At 41.4% G+C, this 16,669-nt stretch overlaps 1 protein-coding gene across 1 annotated transcript; it reads right to left on the bottom strand.

Moving 5' to 3' along the window:
• Positions 1-1,206: 1,206 nt before the first annotated feature.
• On the bottom strand, positions 1,207-2,992 carry LOC147891562 (putative histone H2A variant 3). Its single transcript, XM_087388838.1, has 2 exons — positions 2,731-2,992; positions 1,207-1,984 (listed from the first exon to the last, which is right to left on the bottom strand). The coding sequence occupies exons 1-2, from the start codon at positions 2,848-2,850 to the stop codon at positions 1,685-1,687; spliced, it is 420 nt and encodes a 139-aa protein (XP_087244964.1). The 5' UTR covers positions 2,851-2,992; the 3' UTR covers positions 1,207-1,684.
• Positions 2,993-16,669: the final 13,677 nt, after the last annotated feature.

Genomic DNA, 16,669 nt, shown 5'->3' with positions numbered 1-16,669 from the left:
TATTCCTTAGGTGACACTGATCCATCACTAACAGGTCAGAGTGAAGCCTATCACAGGCCGCATGGTTGGCACTGCAGAGACAACATTATTACAGATTCCTCTCTGAGCACATCCAGCACAACTCACAGCACAAATAGACTAACCACTGCATCAAACAGTCAAGAGCGAACATGAACTACTTTCTAGATTTATGTGGTAAATGATTCAAAAATCACCAAGGCCCCACTTTTGTGAATGAAAATGAAACGTGCTATGTATTTTTTTGCAGAGGGTAAGGACCTCAAAATGGTAGTTGTGGACAAGAGAGCAATGTGTAACGGTCCAATCGAAAGAATAGCAACATGTGCACAACATCAATGCCATCTATTTAGGCAAAATTCTTGCACACGGTCAATTTGATGCCTACAAGCGATATAATTACCATCATTGAGAACTATTTTTCCCTCAGAGAAGGAATATCTAGAGCTTACTTCCTGTTGCTCTTATAATTGGTGCCTTTCAAATAGAAGATGTCGCGGCATGCAAAACAACAACAATTATGTAGGAAGCCCACATGCCAAGCCAATCCAGTAAAAAAACAAGCTTACTGTTGTTCTCATAATTGGCATCTTTCAAACAAGAGATGTCGAGGCATGTAAAACAACAGAAACTGAGTACGAAAACCACATGCCAAGCCAATCAAGTAAACAATTTGTGAGCTTAAGTAGGTCATTCAACAGGTGTTCCTGCAAAAAGAAACAGACTCCAACAAACTCTGTAGCTAACTCAAAGACAAAGTACCTCCATGAAAGACCATGAACAAATAGGTCTTTGAAATTTTATTGTGCATTCACTATTAATCAAAGTGAGTGCCCCAAGAGGATTAAAGTGCAATTGATGGACAATTCCCTCAAAAGCCTTCGAGAGCATCTCAGAGCACCTTTTTCTTCCTAAGGGCTCCATTTTTCAAGCATAATTTTCAAGCTACTTCAAATCAACATGGTTAAACCCCCTCCTTTCTCTTCAGAAAAGACAATTTCAGGAAAACGGTGAAAATTTTATAAGACGAGCATAAGTTCTAAACTTTGACAGAAACTGAGGATATGTGAAGCCCTAATTCTTGCATGAAACATAACTCTCTTCGATAACTTCACACATAAGGAAGTACTCACAAGAATGACCTCATTACTGTCAGCATTCACAAGACTAAGCTGGATACATTCTCCATAACATTCTAACCTTGTTTGTAAAATAAAATGGCTAATATTTATCTTGCAATAAAGCTATACACATGCAGCTTAAGAATCACACCAAGAGCCATGATTTCTATTGCTTCCTTTCATGTTCAAGTCCCAAACTGCAAAGGAACAAAAATCAAGAGCAGAACCATACAACTTCTAAGATGTTTGTAACTGGAAATTCTCCCCTCTGATAATTCTTGAGGAAAGAAACCGTTCTCCAATCAAAGCAAAGCTAATAAGATTTCTTTCGAAGGACAGCTTCTAGAACAAGAAAATATAGGGCTGGTGAGTCGAGGAAGCTCGCACACCAGTCAAGAACTTTTCCAACTCAAAATATCTTAAGAACCAGATTTGCCACGTCTGTAAGACATAACTGTGGAATAGCCTTGTATGTAGCGGGTGCTCTTAACCCTTCCTCGTTTGATTGCCTCTGCTTGACTGTTCGGCAGTCCACAGCACTCATTTTAATCCTTGCCAGAGGATTTGTTGATCAGGGACTTGTGGATGTGAGGTATGACACCACCACCTGCAATTGTGCCTTTGATCAAGGTGTCTAACTCCTCGTCACCTCGTATGGCAAGCTGAAGATGGCGCGGAGTGATTCTCTTCACTTTGAGATCTTTGCTCGCATTTCCAGCCAATTCCAACACCTCTGCTGTAAGATACTCCAAGATAGCAGCTGTGTAGACGGCAGCAGTTGCTCCTACCCTTCCGTTCGCTTGGACCCTGTACTTGAGATGACGGTGAAGGCGACCAACTGGGAACTGCAAAGACAAGATTTAGCCTGGTTGTAAGTAATCGTTTGCTCTGCTTGAAGCGGTTAAGGAGAAAAATGTGTTCGCCGATGATCAAATGGGGGCTTCACGCATAATTAGGGGGGCGATGACATGCATGTAAAAGATAAAAGCCATGCACTAACACAGCCAGAACGGCTTGCCAACAAAACAACAACTACACTAACCAACGACTGATAGCACCGCCCCTACTGCCCGCCTAAACTTCCTAGAGGGATTCAGCGTCGCGGTACAACGAATACGAAGCTGAGAATGCAGATAAATCATTAAAGCAGGGTACTCCGCCAAAAAATTTGGGGTTCGCCCAAGTCTAAGAAAAACAGACCGTTCAGAGGCATGACTTTGTTACGAGCGTCCCCGCCACAATGCTTCCCACAACAAAGTGTACTATTTCAACAATGGCGCCAAATAGAAGAGGGAAACTTAAAGTTTGAAAAACAAAGGTAGCGACGGCCCAAATCTGCAAACTTCGGATTTCAAAGAAAGGAGGAATTTTGAGACGTAAAAAGGTGCACGGTTCACCTAGTTTGTGTACAAAGGCCCTAATATCAAGAAGCAAGAGATGCATTGGCTCAGGAAATCCAGGGGCGGTCCTGTGGAAAGGACTGCAAGTCCAAAGACGGGAGGATTTTGGTGGGTACAAGCAGACGATTGCGAAGAAGAGGAGAAAATCCGAGAGAAGGTGGTTGGGGAGGGGAGGGGGGGGGCAATTTGACCTGCAATCCAGCACGAGCCGACCTAGAGATGGGCTTCTTCTTGTCGACGACCTTCTTGTCGAAAGCAGGGCTTTTGCCCATGAGCAGCCCCTTGGCACCCTTGCCCGCCGTGATCACCATGGTGCAGGATGAGAAGAATGGCTCTCACACACAGATCCAACCACGTCTTGAAAGAACAGAGACAACAATGAATGGAACGCGCCAATCCAAAACCTTGTAACAAGTTTAAGTTTGAGACAACACTCCTTTTCTCCCCTCTTTCACCCACGATTTTCATTTATTTATACCTCCCCATTCAATTTCAAATAGCATTCCCAAACCTTTTTGCTTGCCCACCAAGTGGTTTCAACTTTGAAGCATTGGACTCTCACCGCGCCTCCACACCGCCCGCCCGCCCCCCGTACTAAAAGAAGCTACACATTTACCACAGCAAGAAGCCATTGGTTGTGTGGAAAGAGGGGCCCCTTTGCGCCAGGATTGTCTCACAAGCAATGAAACCTAGCCGCCCACTCGATGGGCGGCCTCCATATGTCACACAAGCTTTTTCGAAAATCCAATCCAGGCCTCCCTTTTTTATTGGTCCAACTCAAAGCACGCCCCTTCACACCCGATTGTGAGATGGTTCAGGTGAGCGGTGTGAACCTCCCATCAATCCTCCTTGGAGTCTAGGGCGGCCTAGTATCCTAGCTTAATGATCATTCTAGTGTGTGTGTGGTGTGTGCATGAGTTAACCACACCTATGGGCCCTAATCCCACCAGTCCAAGGTAGTTGGTGAGGGTGAGGTGGGCCTGGGGAAAACAAAAAAATTTACAGAGTGTCTCGCTTTCAAATTGTCCCTTACAAATGACAAACACAAAGGTCCAACGTGGTGAAGATTAAATCTGCGTTGCCAAATCCAGCCACTTTCGCAAATGAAAAGTGGCACCCCAATGCCCAACTAACAATTCCAAACGGAAAGTGGCCCCCCAATGCCCAACCAACAAATTCAAGAACCAACCTGCTAACAATTATACTAACTAAACTAACACACCCACCATTAAACTAACAATTATACTAACTAAACTAACACACCCACCATTAAACTTAACAAATACCCAACCACCAAGAATACCTAAATCACTACTGATAATTAAGTTTTCAACCTACGCTTAGCTATTTAACACCTCGCTTCAACCCTCCACATGGGGGAATGAGCTGTGGTTGAACTTTTCGGGTCGGCTTGCAACCTCCGTCCACTCACTAGATTCCAAGAACTTTCCTTCCTCCCCTGCCCATTCCCCTATGCATCTCATGTTTTAGTCTTTATTAGCATTGGGTGTATAATTTTTGTCCATCAAGCTAACCTCTATTTTTAGCCTACTCTAAATGTCCGACCTTTGCTCTTAGTATAGAGTCATTTCCCTTGTCAGTCTCCATAATTGCCTCTAACACTCGTTTTCACCACATATTTTTGCAAGAAAATTTATTGCTCTTCTCCTAAGGTCTATCACTAATGTGATGGGCAATGGTGGAAGAAAAACCTTGCTATGCCCCCATAAGTTTTATGCAAAGGTAGACAAGCTCTTGGCTACTTGGCGTCCAATCAAATTTGGAAGCAGATGTTTGTGAAGGCACCTTGCCAAGCTGACTTCTCAAGTTGTTAGTATGATAACGTTTATTAAGATTTACAAAGGCTAGCTTTATCTCTAAGCAAGAGGCTCTATGGAGAACTTTGAAATTTTATAAGGCATTTCTTCTATTTACCCATTTAATTCCTACAAAGATGCCCATACAAGAAAGGTCTTTTGTTTATCTAATTTGTCAAGTTGCTCTTCAAAGGTTAGGATTTTGGGACCATTGTCTGTCCCCATCTCTTGTTGATAGATATGGTGTCACGTGCACGTAATTAGAGGCACGGGTCTAAGCTGAGGTATGATAGCCACTCAAGGATGTGGACTACATGAGAAGATGATGTGGAGCAAGTGCTACCACTAGGAGATATGTGGATTAGAGGATCCCACATGGGTTGACTATTCTAAAGGCTCTCTCTTATATAAGAAGCCTTCTTGTATTGTTGATAAGTACATTGGAATAGACTTGAGTGTTGCCTACATTGTTGTCTCTCTCTCATGGATTTCCTTCTTTGCTTTGATCACCCTTGATCTTGTTGCTAATTCCGCGTTGCACTAGGAGAGCACAATCACGATCCACATTTTTCACATGGTATCAAAGCTCAGGTCTAGCTCTCTTAGCTCAGCTTTAGATTGAGATATGAGCATTCTCTTTTTGAGTTCTTTCTCGTTGTTTCCTAAGAGATTTATGAGCATTCGTCTTGCTAGTGATTGAGAGATATTCACTCTTATGGTGAGAGAGAGACCATTGGATGTTCACCTAATTCATTAAAAGAGAGACAGATTTATGCTCTTAAAGATTTTAGTTCTACTCTAGTCTATTTCATTCTACTTTGCAAATTAGAATAGCTAGTAGTTAGTCGAGTCCGACAAGGATACACACATGAGGGGAATAGGCCTCAGAGCACACAAACTAAAGCTCCATCAACTCCTAAACCAGGAAGCTAAGGCGATCAACACAAAGCAAGGCCAACTCTCAGACAAATAATACACAATAGATGGCGCCATAAACAATGTTCCAACATAACAAGCATGGTAGCAACTACAACACACTACAGCAACGACATGGCAGACCTTGACTTGATGCATGTGGCCAATAGTCACAACACGAAGCCCCACAAGCTCCAAGAAATGGCACTTCTCCACACAAAAAACATCGAGCAATGAGAAGCATCTCATCAGGGACACTGCAATAGCAGGTGAGACTGAAGGCATGGCATTTTCAACATCAAGGCAAGACAACTATCCACAAGTATGGCAGACTCTAGCCACTAGACTAGACTCATTATGGATGAAGCCCACGACAACAAAAGCACTACGCAACCAACTCAGACAACCATAAGCACAGCATCTCGATACAACAATAGCACAATGACATTTCCACAGCTTGGTGACGAGTCATGATATACAAGCGACTCAGCAATGCAACCACCACAAGAGACATCAATGACTATCAACATGCAGAAGGACCAGCACCCGAAACACAAAAGTATCAACAGGCAGAATCTTCATCGACAAAACTAGTTGGAGAATAAGCGACGATGGAATCATTTTACCCACATAGGGTTGGTCACTAATTCCCACATGGCAATCTAGTGAGCGAGATAGGGTCTGTCATGTTTGTAACATGTGTCCCACAACCATGTCATCATTGACAGCCCACCATGTCACATAATCAGTGACATGTAGGCAATACCACATCAGCAGGCCACATCACCTACCATGTCATTTGCCACATCAACAATCCATGTGGAACACAGTGCCAATTAGGCACAATTGGCTTCTTATAGGCATAATTTTCTATTCCGCATGTGAAATCCCATTGCCACATCATTAATTAGTGATCAAAACTTCAACAAGCCATAACTTTCAATCCAGAAAGAATTTACCTATGGTCTGAAGAGGAAAATTGATCTAATTTTTGAGCCCTACGTACTCGTAACATCAATATCAACATATGCAATTAGACACTACCAATATTGAAAGAAATCAATTGGTAAGACCTTTGCAACAACTGACAAAGCAAAGCACATGAATGCACAAACCACTATTGTAAGCATGCCAAAAGCATAAGTGCATGAGACAACCATAGCATAGCACATGGCATCCAACATAAAGCATTAACAACACATGAAGGACAAAGAATCATGCATCAACCTACATCAAGCAAAGAGGAAAAACACCATCGACAAAATGTACTAAGATGCAAACCTTGCCACCTTTAGCCCTTGTTTTGTAAAGATCACCAAATGAGTAGACCTTGGCTTCCAAGTATCAAACCTAACCACCTAAGAGTAGAGATGTAAGCACCCAGGATAGTAGAGATATAAGACCCAAGAGAGGTATTGATCATGTTGTAATACCACACTTAACCACCTTAAGTAGCAAGTGTGCAGCACTAAGGGAGGTGATGGACTTTTACTCACATCTGACCACCTTGCAACAGCCAAGGCATCATGGTACCAAGGGGACGTGTTGAGAGATATGGTGCCATTAGAGGCAAAGGTATGAGCTAAGGTATGGTATTATGTGAATTAAAGTAGCCACCCAAGGATGTGGACTACATGAGAAGATGATGTGTAGCATGGGTTGACTATTCTAAAGGCTCTCTGTATATAAAAAGCCTTCTTATAATGTTGATAAGTACATTGGAATAAACTTCCTACATTGTTGTCTCTCCCTCATGGATTTCTTTGTTTGGTTTGATCCCCATTGTCCTTGTTGCTAATTTCATGTTTCACTTGGAGAGCATGATCCTCATTTTTCACATCTCTTGCTCTTGAAGGACTTTGAAGGGGCTAGTTGAGATTGAATTGAGCCTCCAAGATTTCTCCCTTCTGTAAGATTTCCTCTAAAGGTCTCATTATATTCTCATCTCTCTAGATTTGAATCCCCTTTATTAAAATCTAGGTGAGCACCTAGTTGACCGAGCAATGTTGTATCCTCAAAGGCGCCACCTCCAAAGCTTTGAGCATCATTGAAGAGCGAGAAACCAAAAGGCAGTTGAGCTACATCAAGAGAATATTCTTATAACAACTTGAACACGTTGCATGTTAAGGTTGTATGCACTCTGATAGTAGGAATATTTTGGTAAATCCCCTCCATCTACCTCAGCATTGTCTGGATGTGTTCCATCAGGTACACTCCATTGTGGAGTGCCTTTTCTCCCTATGTGGGGATCGACGAACCATCCTCAATCTCTAGAGTGGAGACCCTCACTTGCATTTGTCTTCTAGTGTGATGGGCCCTTGAAGAAGGACCTTCTTCATCCTTGTACTGCTCAACATTAAATTATTTTTTCCACATATGTGAGGCATGGGAAGCTTCCCTCACTTGCATGTCATCTTATCCATGATTAGGTTCAATCTTGTCCACTACTATTGTAGTTTCCTACTAAGGCATCTAGTTGCTTTGGTGGCCCAAAGTTGTGTTTCTGTGTTGGCAATGGTGTAGCCTCAAAGATGCTACTTTCAAAGTTTTGAGCATAATTGAAGAGTGAGAAACCCAAAGGTGGTTGAGCTATATCAAGAGAACCTTCCTGTAACAAGTTGCTATCACATTGCATGTCAAGCTTGGGCAGATAGAGTGTCAATCACTACTTCCTCATAAGCTTTCTTATGATAGTCAAGACTAGGGATCAAACAATATTCACAAGTAACTCTCATCAGTCATCTTATGGTGAAGCCTTTACATGGGATAGCTTTATGAATGCATGTGCTCTTGCAAGTTGGGTCTCTTTGAATAGATTTCTAAAGCTCAATTGATTCATGTGGCATAACTACTAGCCTGATTCATCCTAGCATGCAACCGCCTTGACCATTTCTAACTCTCACATCATGGCTAGAGGATTGATTCTAGAATGAGAGGGCTAGTTGCATGGACAATATGAAAACATCTGATCCTTTATCCATTTTATTCACTTTTCAATTTTTGTCCCAACAAAGAAGAGTCAAAGGACCACCACCATTCAAAATAAATATCAACCTCTTTGGGATGCATGGTTTTGATCAAGAGATTACTACTACTTGGCCTTTAGCTTGCAAGGAGACTACATTCCTAGTTAGGCAATGGCAACTATGCCTACATTAGATAATGCAGGTTTACAATTAGTGTGGCAAGGCAAGAGCAAGGTGGTGAATGGATGCTGAGAACAATGCTACTTTTAACTATACCTCTATTGTTCCAGCTATTCAACTCAACCCTTTGGACCCGCATCTACCTCCACTATTACGGGCTATCAAACTCCATGTATGTGTTATTGACCATGCTAAGCTAGCAGCGACGACTAGAATTCAATCAAGGTTAAAGTGGTTGGATTTTGGTGATAGACTGTTAGGGTTTTTTAAAAACCAGAGAAAAAAGAATATTGTAGCCATTCAAGATGAATCAAGTCACAAAGTCATTGGTGATGGGGCTATTGCAGGAGTCATCTTCAAACACCTTTCCTTAATAGTAGGTGCTTAGCCTCCCCAAACTATAGATTATGACCTTAGCTTTTGCCAATTTCTATAGCCCACATTGTCTATTGTGTCCCTGGAAGAAGCCATGCAGGTGTAGCCCTTATTGACAAAGATGAGAGGCAATTTGGGTTGCGCAATCAATGGCAATGGCAAAGGATCCAAGTCCCAATGGCATCCTCTAGATTTTTATCAGTATTATTGGCCATTAGGTAGGATAGATTTGACACTCTCAATTGTTATATCTTGCTGGGTGGGCTGCTGGAGTCAATCAATCAGGGAGTCATTAAATTGTTCCCAATGTCTATCAATTGATTAGCTCCAAGTGATTGGTGCCCATTAACTATGCTCAACTTTGTGGATAAGAATGCCGCGAGCCTACCAGATCCTAGGGTTGGCTGCTCGGGGCTCTCAGCCCTCAGACTGCGGTTCCTCAAACCCATATAAGGACATAGGATCCTCATCTGCAGCCTGGTTCCAAATAGGATCCTCTTCAAACATCTTATGTCGTAAGAGAGAAAGCCCTGCCGACGTACAAATTGAGACTATATCATCCACCTTTATAGTGTAGCCAAGGGTTTGGGGGTTCTTTGTTGTCTAAAGTTTACTGTTCTAGTAAAAAAAGATCATCTCATCAATGGCATGTGATTTTGCCATATTTGCACGTAATTTGCTTTTAAGATCTATGTATACAAAGGCCAAACAAGCCTAACTTCCCTACACAAATTCATTGTGCACTGCCAAAATCTGCTCAAACTAAGCATAAATACTACAAATATGACTACCCTAGCTTGGGATATGTGCTGTCCACAATTTCCAACAAGCACTGCTCTGAAATCACCATCTGTAGGTAGTCAAATGCATCCACAAGCTGCTCCAACAACTGAGCATAAACAAAGCATTCACGCTGAAATTAAATTAGGCCTTTTATATCTTTGCATATACTATGCATTCAAATATGTAGGCAGGACAACAAGTTGAAATGCCCTTGAGAAGATTAGTAGAGTGTCTAGATCACCAGAGAGATTTGTTCCAGGGGTAGACTATGTGATTCTTATTGATTGGTGAGGAGCCTTCTTACTACAGGGAAGCTATAATGCGTGAGGATCAACACAAGTGGGAGTATGCTATGCAATCAGAGATGAATTCACTCATGAAAAATAAGACTTGGGACTTGGTTTCATTGCCACATGCAAAGAAAGCGTTGCCATGTAAATGGGTCTACAACATGGTCACATGTGATGATGGGTTCAATAAGAGAAGGGTGTGGATTTTGATGAGATCTTCTTTCCAGTTGTGAAGATGACAACACTTAGATGCGTTCTTGGACTTGTGGCAATAGAGGATATGGAGCTTATGCAGATGGATGTCAAGATAGCTTTCTTGCATGGGGATCTACATGAGGAAATTTACATGGCATAGCCGAAAGGCTTTGAAGAAAAGGGCAAAGAGAATTTGGTTTGCAAGCTAAAAAAGAGTCTCTATGGCCTTAAGCAAGCACCTAGAGAATGGTATCAAAAGTTTGATGCTTTCGTTCGGTCCCAGTTTTTCAGAAGAATTGACATTGATCATTGCATCTACACTAAAATGGGTTGAGAATGGGTAAGGATAATAGCGTGATACTGTTGGGATATCTCAAGGTGTATGCCTCATGCACACCTTATGTTTCCATGTGTGAGTGCTAGAGGCACAGTTAGGTGCCCACAAGCACAGTTAGGTGGTGGAAAAGCCACATAGGATGATTGAGAGAATCTAGGAGCAGATTGAGGAGATGATTGTGGAGCTCTGAAGTCATCAGTGATGTAAGTGAGCTTGTATGAGGTGCCTACTTAAGGACCTCACTCTTCTTCATTCCATAAGCAAGTATTCTGATTTTGTGTCCACTCTACTCTTTCCTTTCAGTATTCCAACATGGTATCAGAGCCCTTTGATCCCCCTTGAGCCCATTTCTGCCACATCATCATCTTCTTCTTCATCTTCTTCTTCTCCATTTTCCTCTTTCTTCCCAAAATCTTTGAGAGCTTGGTTCTCCATCTACAAATAGCCATTGCCCAAACCCTCTGAGCTGGAAACTCCTCTAGTATGGGCAAACTTCCACCTGCAAGCAATTGAAGAAAAAACGTCTGTGGTGGCTGCCATTCTCCAAATAGCGAATTTCTTCTGTTGCTCAATACTCCCTGCCTGCTCCGCCATTGCCTGAGCCCTCTTAGGAGTAGATGGGCGACCTCAAGACAAAGATTTTGAGCCATTTTTCAGGTCATTTGGTTCAGTAACGAGGGAGAAATCATCAAAACTCAGTTTCAGCCTGTAGCAACTCTCCCGGGCAAAAGTGCGCACCATTTCATCCAACCTCTGTGCTGGACCTTCTCTGGTATATGAGCTTTCTTTTGCTTCAGAAAGCCCTCTTTTCCTTGCTTTGAAGAGTGAGCTACAAGCCCTCCAAGTTCAGCTTTTCAGTTTTGACAGTTTTGGACAAGTTTTTGAAGATGATGCTACATAAAATGCTACTCTAGCATTTCTGGTTTTTTGAAGCTTTCAATAACTTCAGTACAAGTGTGGATTCAGTTTTGTTTTGACTTGCTAGACCTGGTTTTGATTGGAAAGTGTTTATTTCATCCACTTCTATGAAGCATATAAGAAGAAGCATCATTGTTTGAAATCTAGTTACTACTATTTGCTACATCAAGTGCTCATACTTTGAAAGTCTTTCAGTTATCTTTGCCTTGTAAGAGAGATAGACACTGCCCAATATCTGGGTTAGACCCTCTCATGGCTACCATATTTAATCTTGAGAAGTTCAATGGAAAGGGCTTCCATACATGGCAAATGAAAGTGAAATTTGCATTGATGCGGGAGAACTTATGGGGACTTGTCAAACCCACTCCTACCACTTCTTCTACAGCCTCCAATGCTAGAGAATCCTCAACACCGACATGACCGGCAAGGGATCCAGCAAGAGAAGAAAAGGCATATGGTATCATTGCTCTTGCTTTGGGTGATGATTATATACACCATATCTCTGACTTGGAGTCTCCTTCGGAAGCTTGGCAGAAGCTAGACATGATTTTTGGTGCAAGCTCTCACATCTCTAAACTATCACTTAAAATCTCTTTCTTTGAATTAAAGATGGCAAGTGATACCACTTTAGCTGCTCATGTCAACTATATGCGGAATCTTATGACTCAATTAGCTTCTATCAACTCTCCTATCACCCCTGATGATGCTATGGTAGTGTTACTTAAGAGTATGCCTGAAAGTTTTGATCACATTGTTAGCACTTTGAGGAATCTTCCCAATCCTAACCTTGAAGGCATTATCTCTGCTCTCCAAGAAGAAGAAAGGCATATGGAGCTAAGGAAAGGCAATGACACTGCTTATGCTGTAAAAGTCAAGAAGGGCAAGTATACTCCTTGCAATCACTGTGGAAAGACAAATCACCTTTCAAAGGACTGCTTCAACGTTAATCCATGCAAGCACTGTGGCAAGAACAACCATCATGAGAAGTTTTGCAGAGCCAAAGCAAAGACAGAAAATGCAAATCTACTTACAGTTAATGAGCCTCCACAAGATGAGGCATCCTTTGAAGATTATGCATTTTAAACACATCTCTATGTATGCTCCAGATCTCTCTTTTTTATGTCAAGGTACTCAGCCTGGATAGTCCTCCAAAATGAATGAAAATAAACTATTGTGTTTTGTGTGTTTTGTAAACACCTCTGGTCACCTTATGATGTAGGCCATGTGTATGTTTTGTTCCATGGTACCTCCTGCAGACATTATGTGCATGTACATGCAGGGGAGATAACCATTGGAAGGTCTTTTTGTATCCCTTTTTGTTTACCTTACACCCAAGGGAACCCTTGCTAGCATGAGAACCTAGCCATAGATTAATCCTTGACCACCATGAGATGGCATGAGAAACTATGAGACTAGATGTATCCTTGACATAGCCTGAGGCATTTCCTTGAGGGGGGGTTTGTTGGGATATCTCAAGGTGTATGCCTCAGGCACACCTTATGTTTCTATGTGTGAGTGCTAGAGGCACAGTTAGGTGCCCACAAGCACAGTTAGGTGGTGGAAAAGCCACATAGGATGATTGAGAGAATCTAGGAGTAGATTGAGGAGATGATTGTGGAGCTCTGAAGTCATCAGTGATGTCAGTGAGCTTGTATGAGGTGCCTACTTAAGGATCTCACTCTTCTTCATTCCATAAGCAAGTATTCTGATTTTGTGTCCACTCTACTCTTTCCTTTTAGTATTCCAACAGATACCATGATTCTCTTGGCACTTTATGTGGATGATATGCTATTGCTTAGTTGAAATATAATACGTCCCAAGTACTATACTAATTTTGTAGATACTTTACTACAAGACACGGGCAACTTTTTGACGCCGATATCAACGCTAAATACAAGAATTTTTTTAAAAACAAGTGAAAAGTGTCAGAATGTCCGTCGGTGTGTATGTCGTAAAGAAAGCATTGGTATAGGTGTCAGTAAGTGATAGATCTCAATGTTGGTATGGGCATCAATATGACCATAAGTATATACCGATGCTTTAACATAATTTAAAAAAAATTTGTGGGGTGGCAGGATGGGGCTTGTTTCAGTCCCATTCTACCCCACAAATTTTTTTTCTCATTAGAATCATGATTGAATGTTACAGAAGAGGTCTACAAAATCAGGTTATAATGTTACAAAAAAGGTCTACAAAATGGCAAAAGTAGTGCCAAAGTTGAGCACGGCAAAGCTGCCGAAGTGATGTGCTACAAAATGGCAAAAGTGGGAAACTCAAAAATGGCAAAGTTGCCAAAGTCAGGCACTACAAAATGGCAAAAGTGCCAAAATACAAAACAACAAAATGTCCTATCCTACTACTGCTTCTCCTCCTCCTCCTCACCCTCCTCATCCTCCTCACCCTTGGCCTCTCTACGTAGGCTTGATCCCTGGCCCTCGTCTTCTGCTGCGAGCCTCTCTGCTTCTTCTTTAGACCCTGTCTCTAAGTCTGAATCTCCACATAGGTCGAAAAACACTTATGAGATGGATGCATTGAAGGCCAAGTTGCATGAGGCCTTTGACATGAAGGATTTGGGACTTGGTCATATTCTTAGTATGCGCATCACGCATGACTGGAGTAGGAACTCCTTTGGCATTCATAGAAGGAGTATGTTGCAAAAGTGTTGCAACGTTTCAATATGGAGGGGGGGAATGCAATAAGTACTCCATTGCCTCCATATGTGAAATTGAGTCAGGTAGATAGTCCCAAATCAGATGAGGAGAGAGCCATGACAGCCAAGGTTCCTTATGCATCAGCGGTTGGGACTCTTATGTGTGCTATGATAGCTACTAGACCAAACATTGCATTTGTAGTGGAAGTTGTTAGCCGATATATGGCTAATCCAGGAAAGAGGCATTGGGAGGCAGTTAATTACATCATGAGGTACATAAAGGGTACCAAGGAGATGTGCATATGCTTTGGTAGAGGAGAGATGCATGTACATGGATACATAGATTCATACTATGCAGGGCATGTGGATAGCAGGAGAGATGCCCATCTTTGCAAGTGGTGCAGTGTTGTCGATGTCTTGCGCATAGAAGTGTGTTTCTTTGTTTAGCATAGAGGCTGAGTACGCTACCGCCATAGAGGGTTACAAGGAGGCTATATGGCTTGATCGCCTAGTGGGAGACTTGGGGATTCATACAGGTGTACCAACATTGCATAATGATTCCATGAGTGCTATTCAGCTAACAAAGAATCCTTTTTTTCATGCAAAGACCAAACACATTGAGGTCATGTACCATTTCATCAGGGAGGTACTTGAGGACAAGCGCATAGAGCTTGCCACGGTTCATATAGATGATAACCTTGCATATATGCTGATGAAGAGTCTACCTAGTCAGCGGTTTGAGTATTGTTGTGTATTGATGGGAATTGGATAGTATGCTCACTAGCTGTTCTCCCTTAAAGGCACATTGGACTTTAACTGGGAGGTTATGGGGGGTTAAAGGACACTATGCCTTAATCCCAATTATGTACAATACTCAAACACACATATATATGGATGACATAAAAGATTAGGGTATTTTGCACCCACCAAACCTTGTGTGGCTCTCCTTCTCTCACCCTTCTTTCATTTTTCCTTTCGTTGTTGAATCCCCTCAGAACCCCAATCTAGAAGCTAAGAAGGAATTTCTAGATACTATGATCAAACAAATGAATGATAAGACCATAAAGATCAAGCCATGTGCAAGATATATTAACATATTTTAGAGGCCATGTGCAAGATAAGGACCTTATTTTCAGTTTATTTTTGAACAAGTAATATATGGTTTGCCCCGTGTAAGGGATATGGATACTATCAAATTAATGCCCAACCCTTGAAGAGACAATTAAATTTGGTGATTCGAGAATATGTACAAGTTGTCAAATGACAAATCACAACACAAAAGACTTTTAGAGACTTAGCACAAATTATTCTATAGCTCAAGCATCAACTCAATTTGTGGGTTTTGCCATGCAAACCATTCCGATACACATAATGATCTACATCTACACATCAAAGAAGTACCATAAGGAATACCAAAATTATATGGTTGACTAGCTACCCATGCAAGTGGGGTTGTGTAGCAACCTGCGACTCAAAGTAGGAGTTTTGTATGCTTCCACTGGCATGAGCCAAGGCATGTCTCATTTCTATCACAATGCTAAAAAATTGATTGATTACATTCCATTCTATGGGGGATCCCAAGGTCAAAGGAATGTAGGAGAGGATTGTGTTTAGACAATGTTGTAAAAATCTAGGAAAGGGGATCCTTCAAGCTGTAAGCAAGTTGATGTGATTGAACTTGAATGCCTTATGGCTATAGAAGCTAAGTTACCTTTATTGGGAATGGTCATCGAGTCAGTTATTATTCAAGGTAGGATCTGATGAAAAACATGAGTATACCACTCTAGAGAAAATCAAAAAAGGAAGAAGGATTACTGTAGTTGTTTAATCCTTACATTACCCTAATTCAAATACCTATTATGCAAAAATGGTATGCTTTCAATTTTCCAAGAGGCCTCCATGGAACCATAGTTGCAAGGTCAAAAGTCGATTGAATGGGTAGATTTAATGCTTAACCTAAGTTTTAAAGACACACGACCCTCAATGGGTAGATTTAATGCTCAACCTTAGTTATAAAGACATACTACCCCTAAAGGAAGTTCAAAGGGGCTTGGGTCTGAACAATAGACCTAGGCATATGAAATTTTAGTTGATCTTGGTAATATGAAGCCTAATATCAATTGGTTGTAGTTGTTAACCATTTCACTTGAATGCTGATGAGTGTTAGGTTTAATGTTAGTTAAGAAAAGGGAGGTTGAACCACATTTATTGTTAGCAATACTACATGTAGTAGATATAGGAGTTGCCACTGTAGAGCCGTAGATTTAAGGTTAGAAAAAATTAGAGGAGTGCTCATAGATGGAGTTCCTAGAGTTAAAATACTGACCTATGAGCTATGTACCATATTTCTCTTATAGAGGTGGTTTCTATTCCATTTTTTATTCACGTGGCTAGTTACAACATATCAATCCTATGGGTATCATTCAAGGTATGAGGACTATTATAGGCGTCCTTTGCTTCCTTGTTGACTAATACCCTCTATTACTTTATAGATGATGGACAATTAGTGCTTGATCTATTCACAATGGGGGTATGGGTACATTACAATTTTGAGATCATGAGTTCATTATGAAAATGAAAGTGCATAGAGAGGCTTTATACCATGCTAAGAGTCCACCAGATACATATTCTAACACAACTACTACTCCATCTACCACCACTTCATTTTACTACAGTGTGGAAGGAAATGTATCTAAGCGTTTCT

The sequence above is a fragment of the Dipteris shenzhenensis genome, chromosome 17 (genome assembly GCF_047967505.1).
Source record: "Dipteris shenzhenensis isolate YYH24624 ecotype China chromosome 17, Dip_SZ_1.0, whole genome shotgun sequence".
NCBI classification, from domain to species: Eukaryota; Viridiplantae; Streptophyta; class Polypodiopsida; order Gleicheniales; family Dipteridaceae; genus Dipteris; species Dipteris shenzhenensis.
This window is presented reverse-complemented; position numbering and strand designations above follow the sequence as displayed.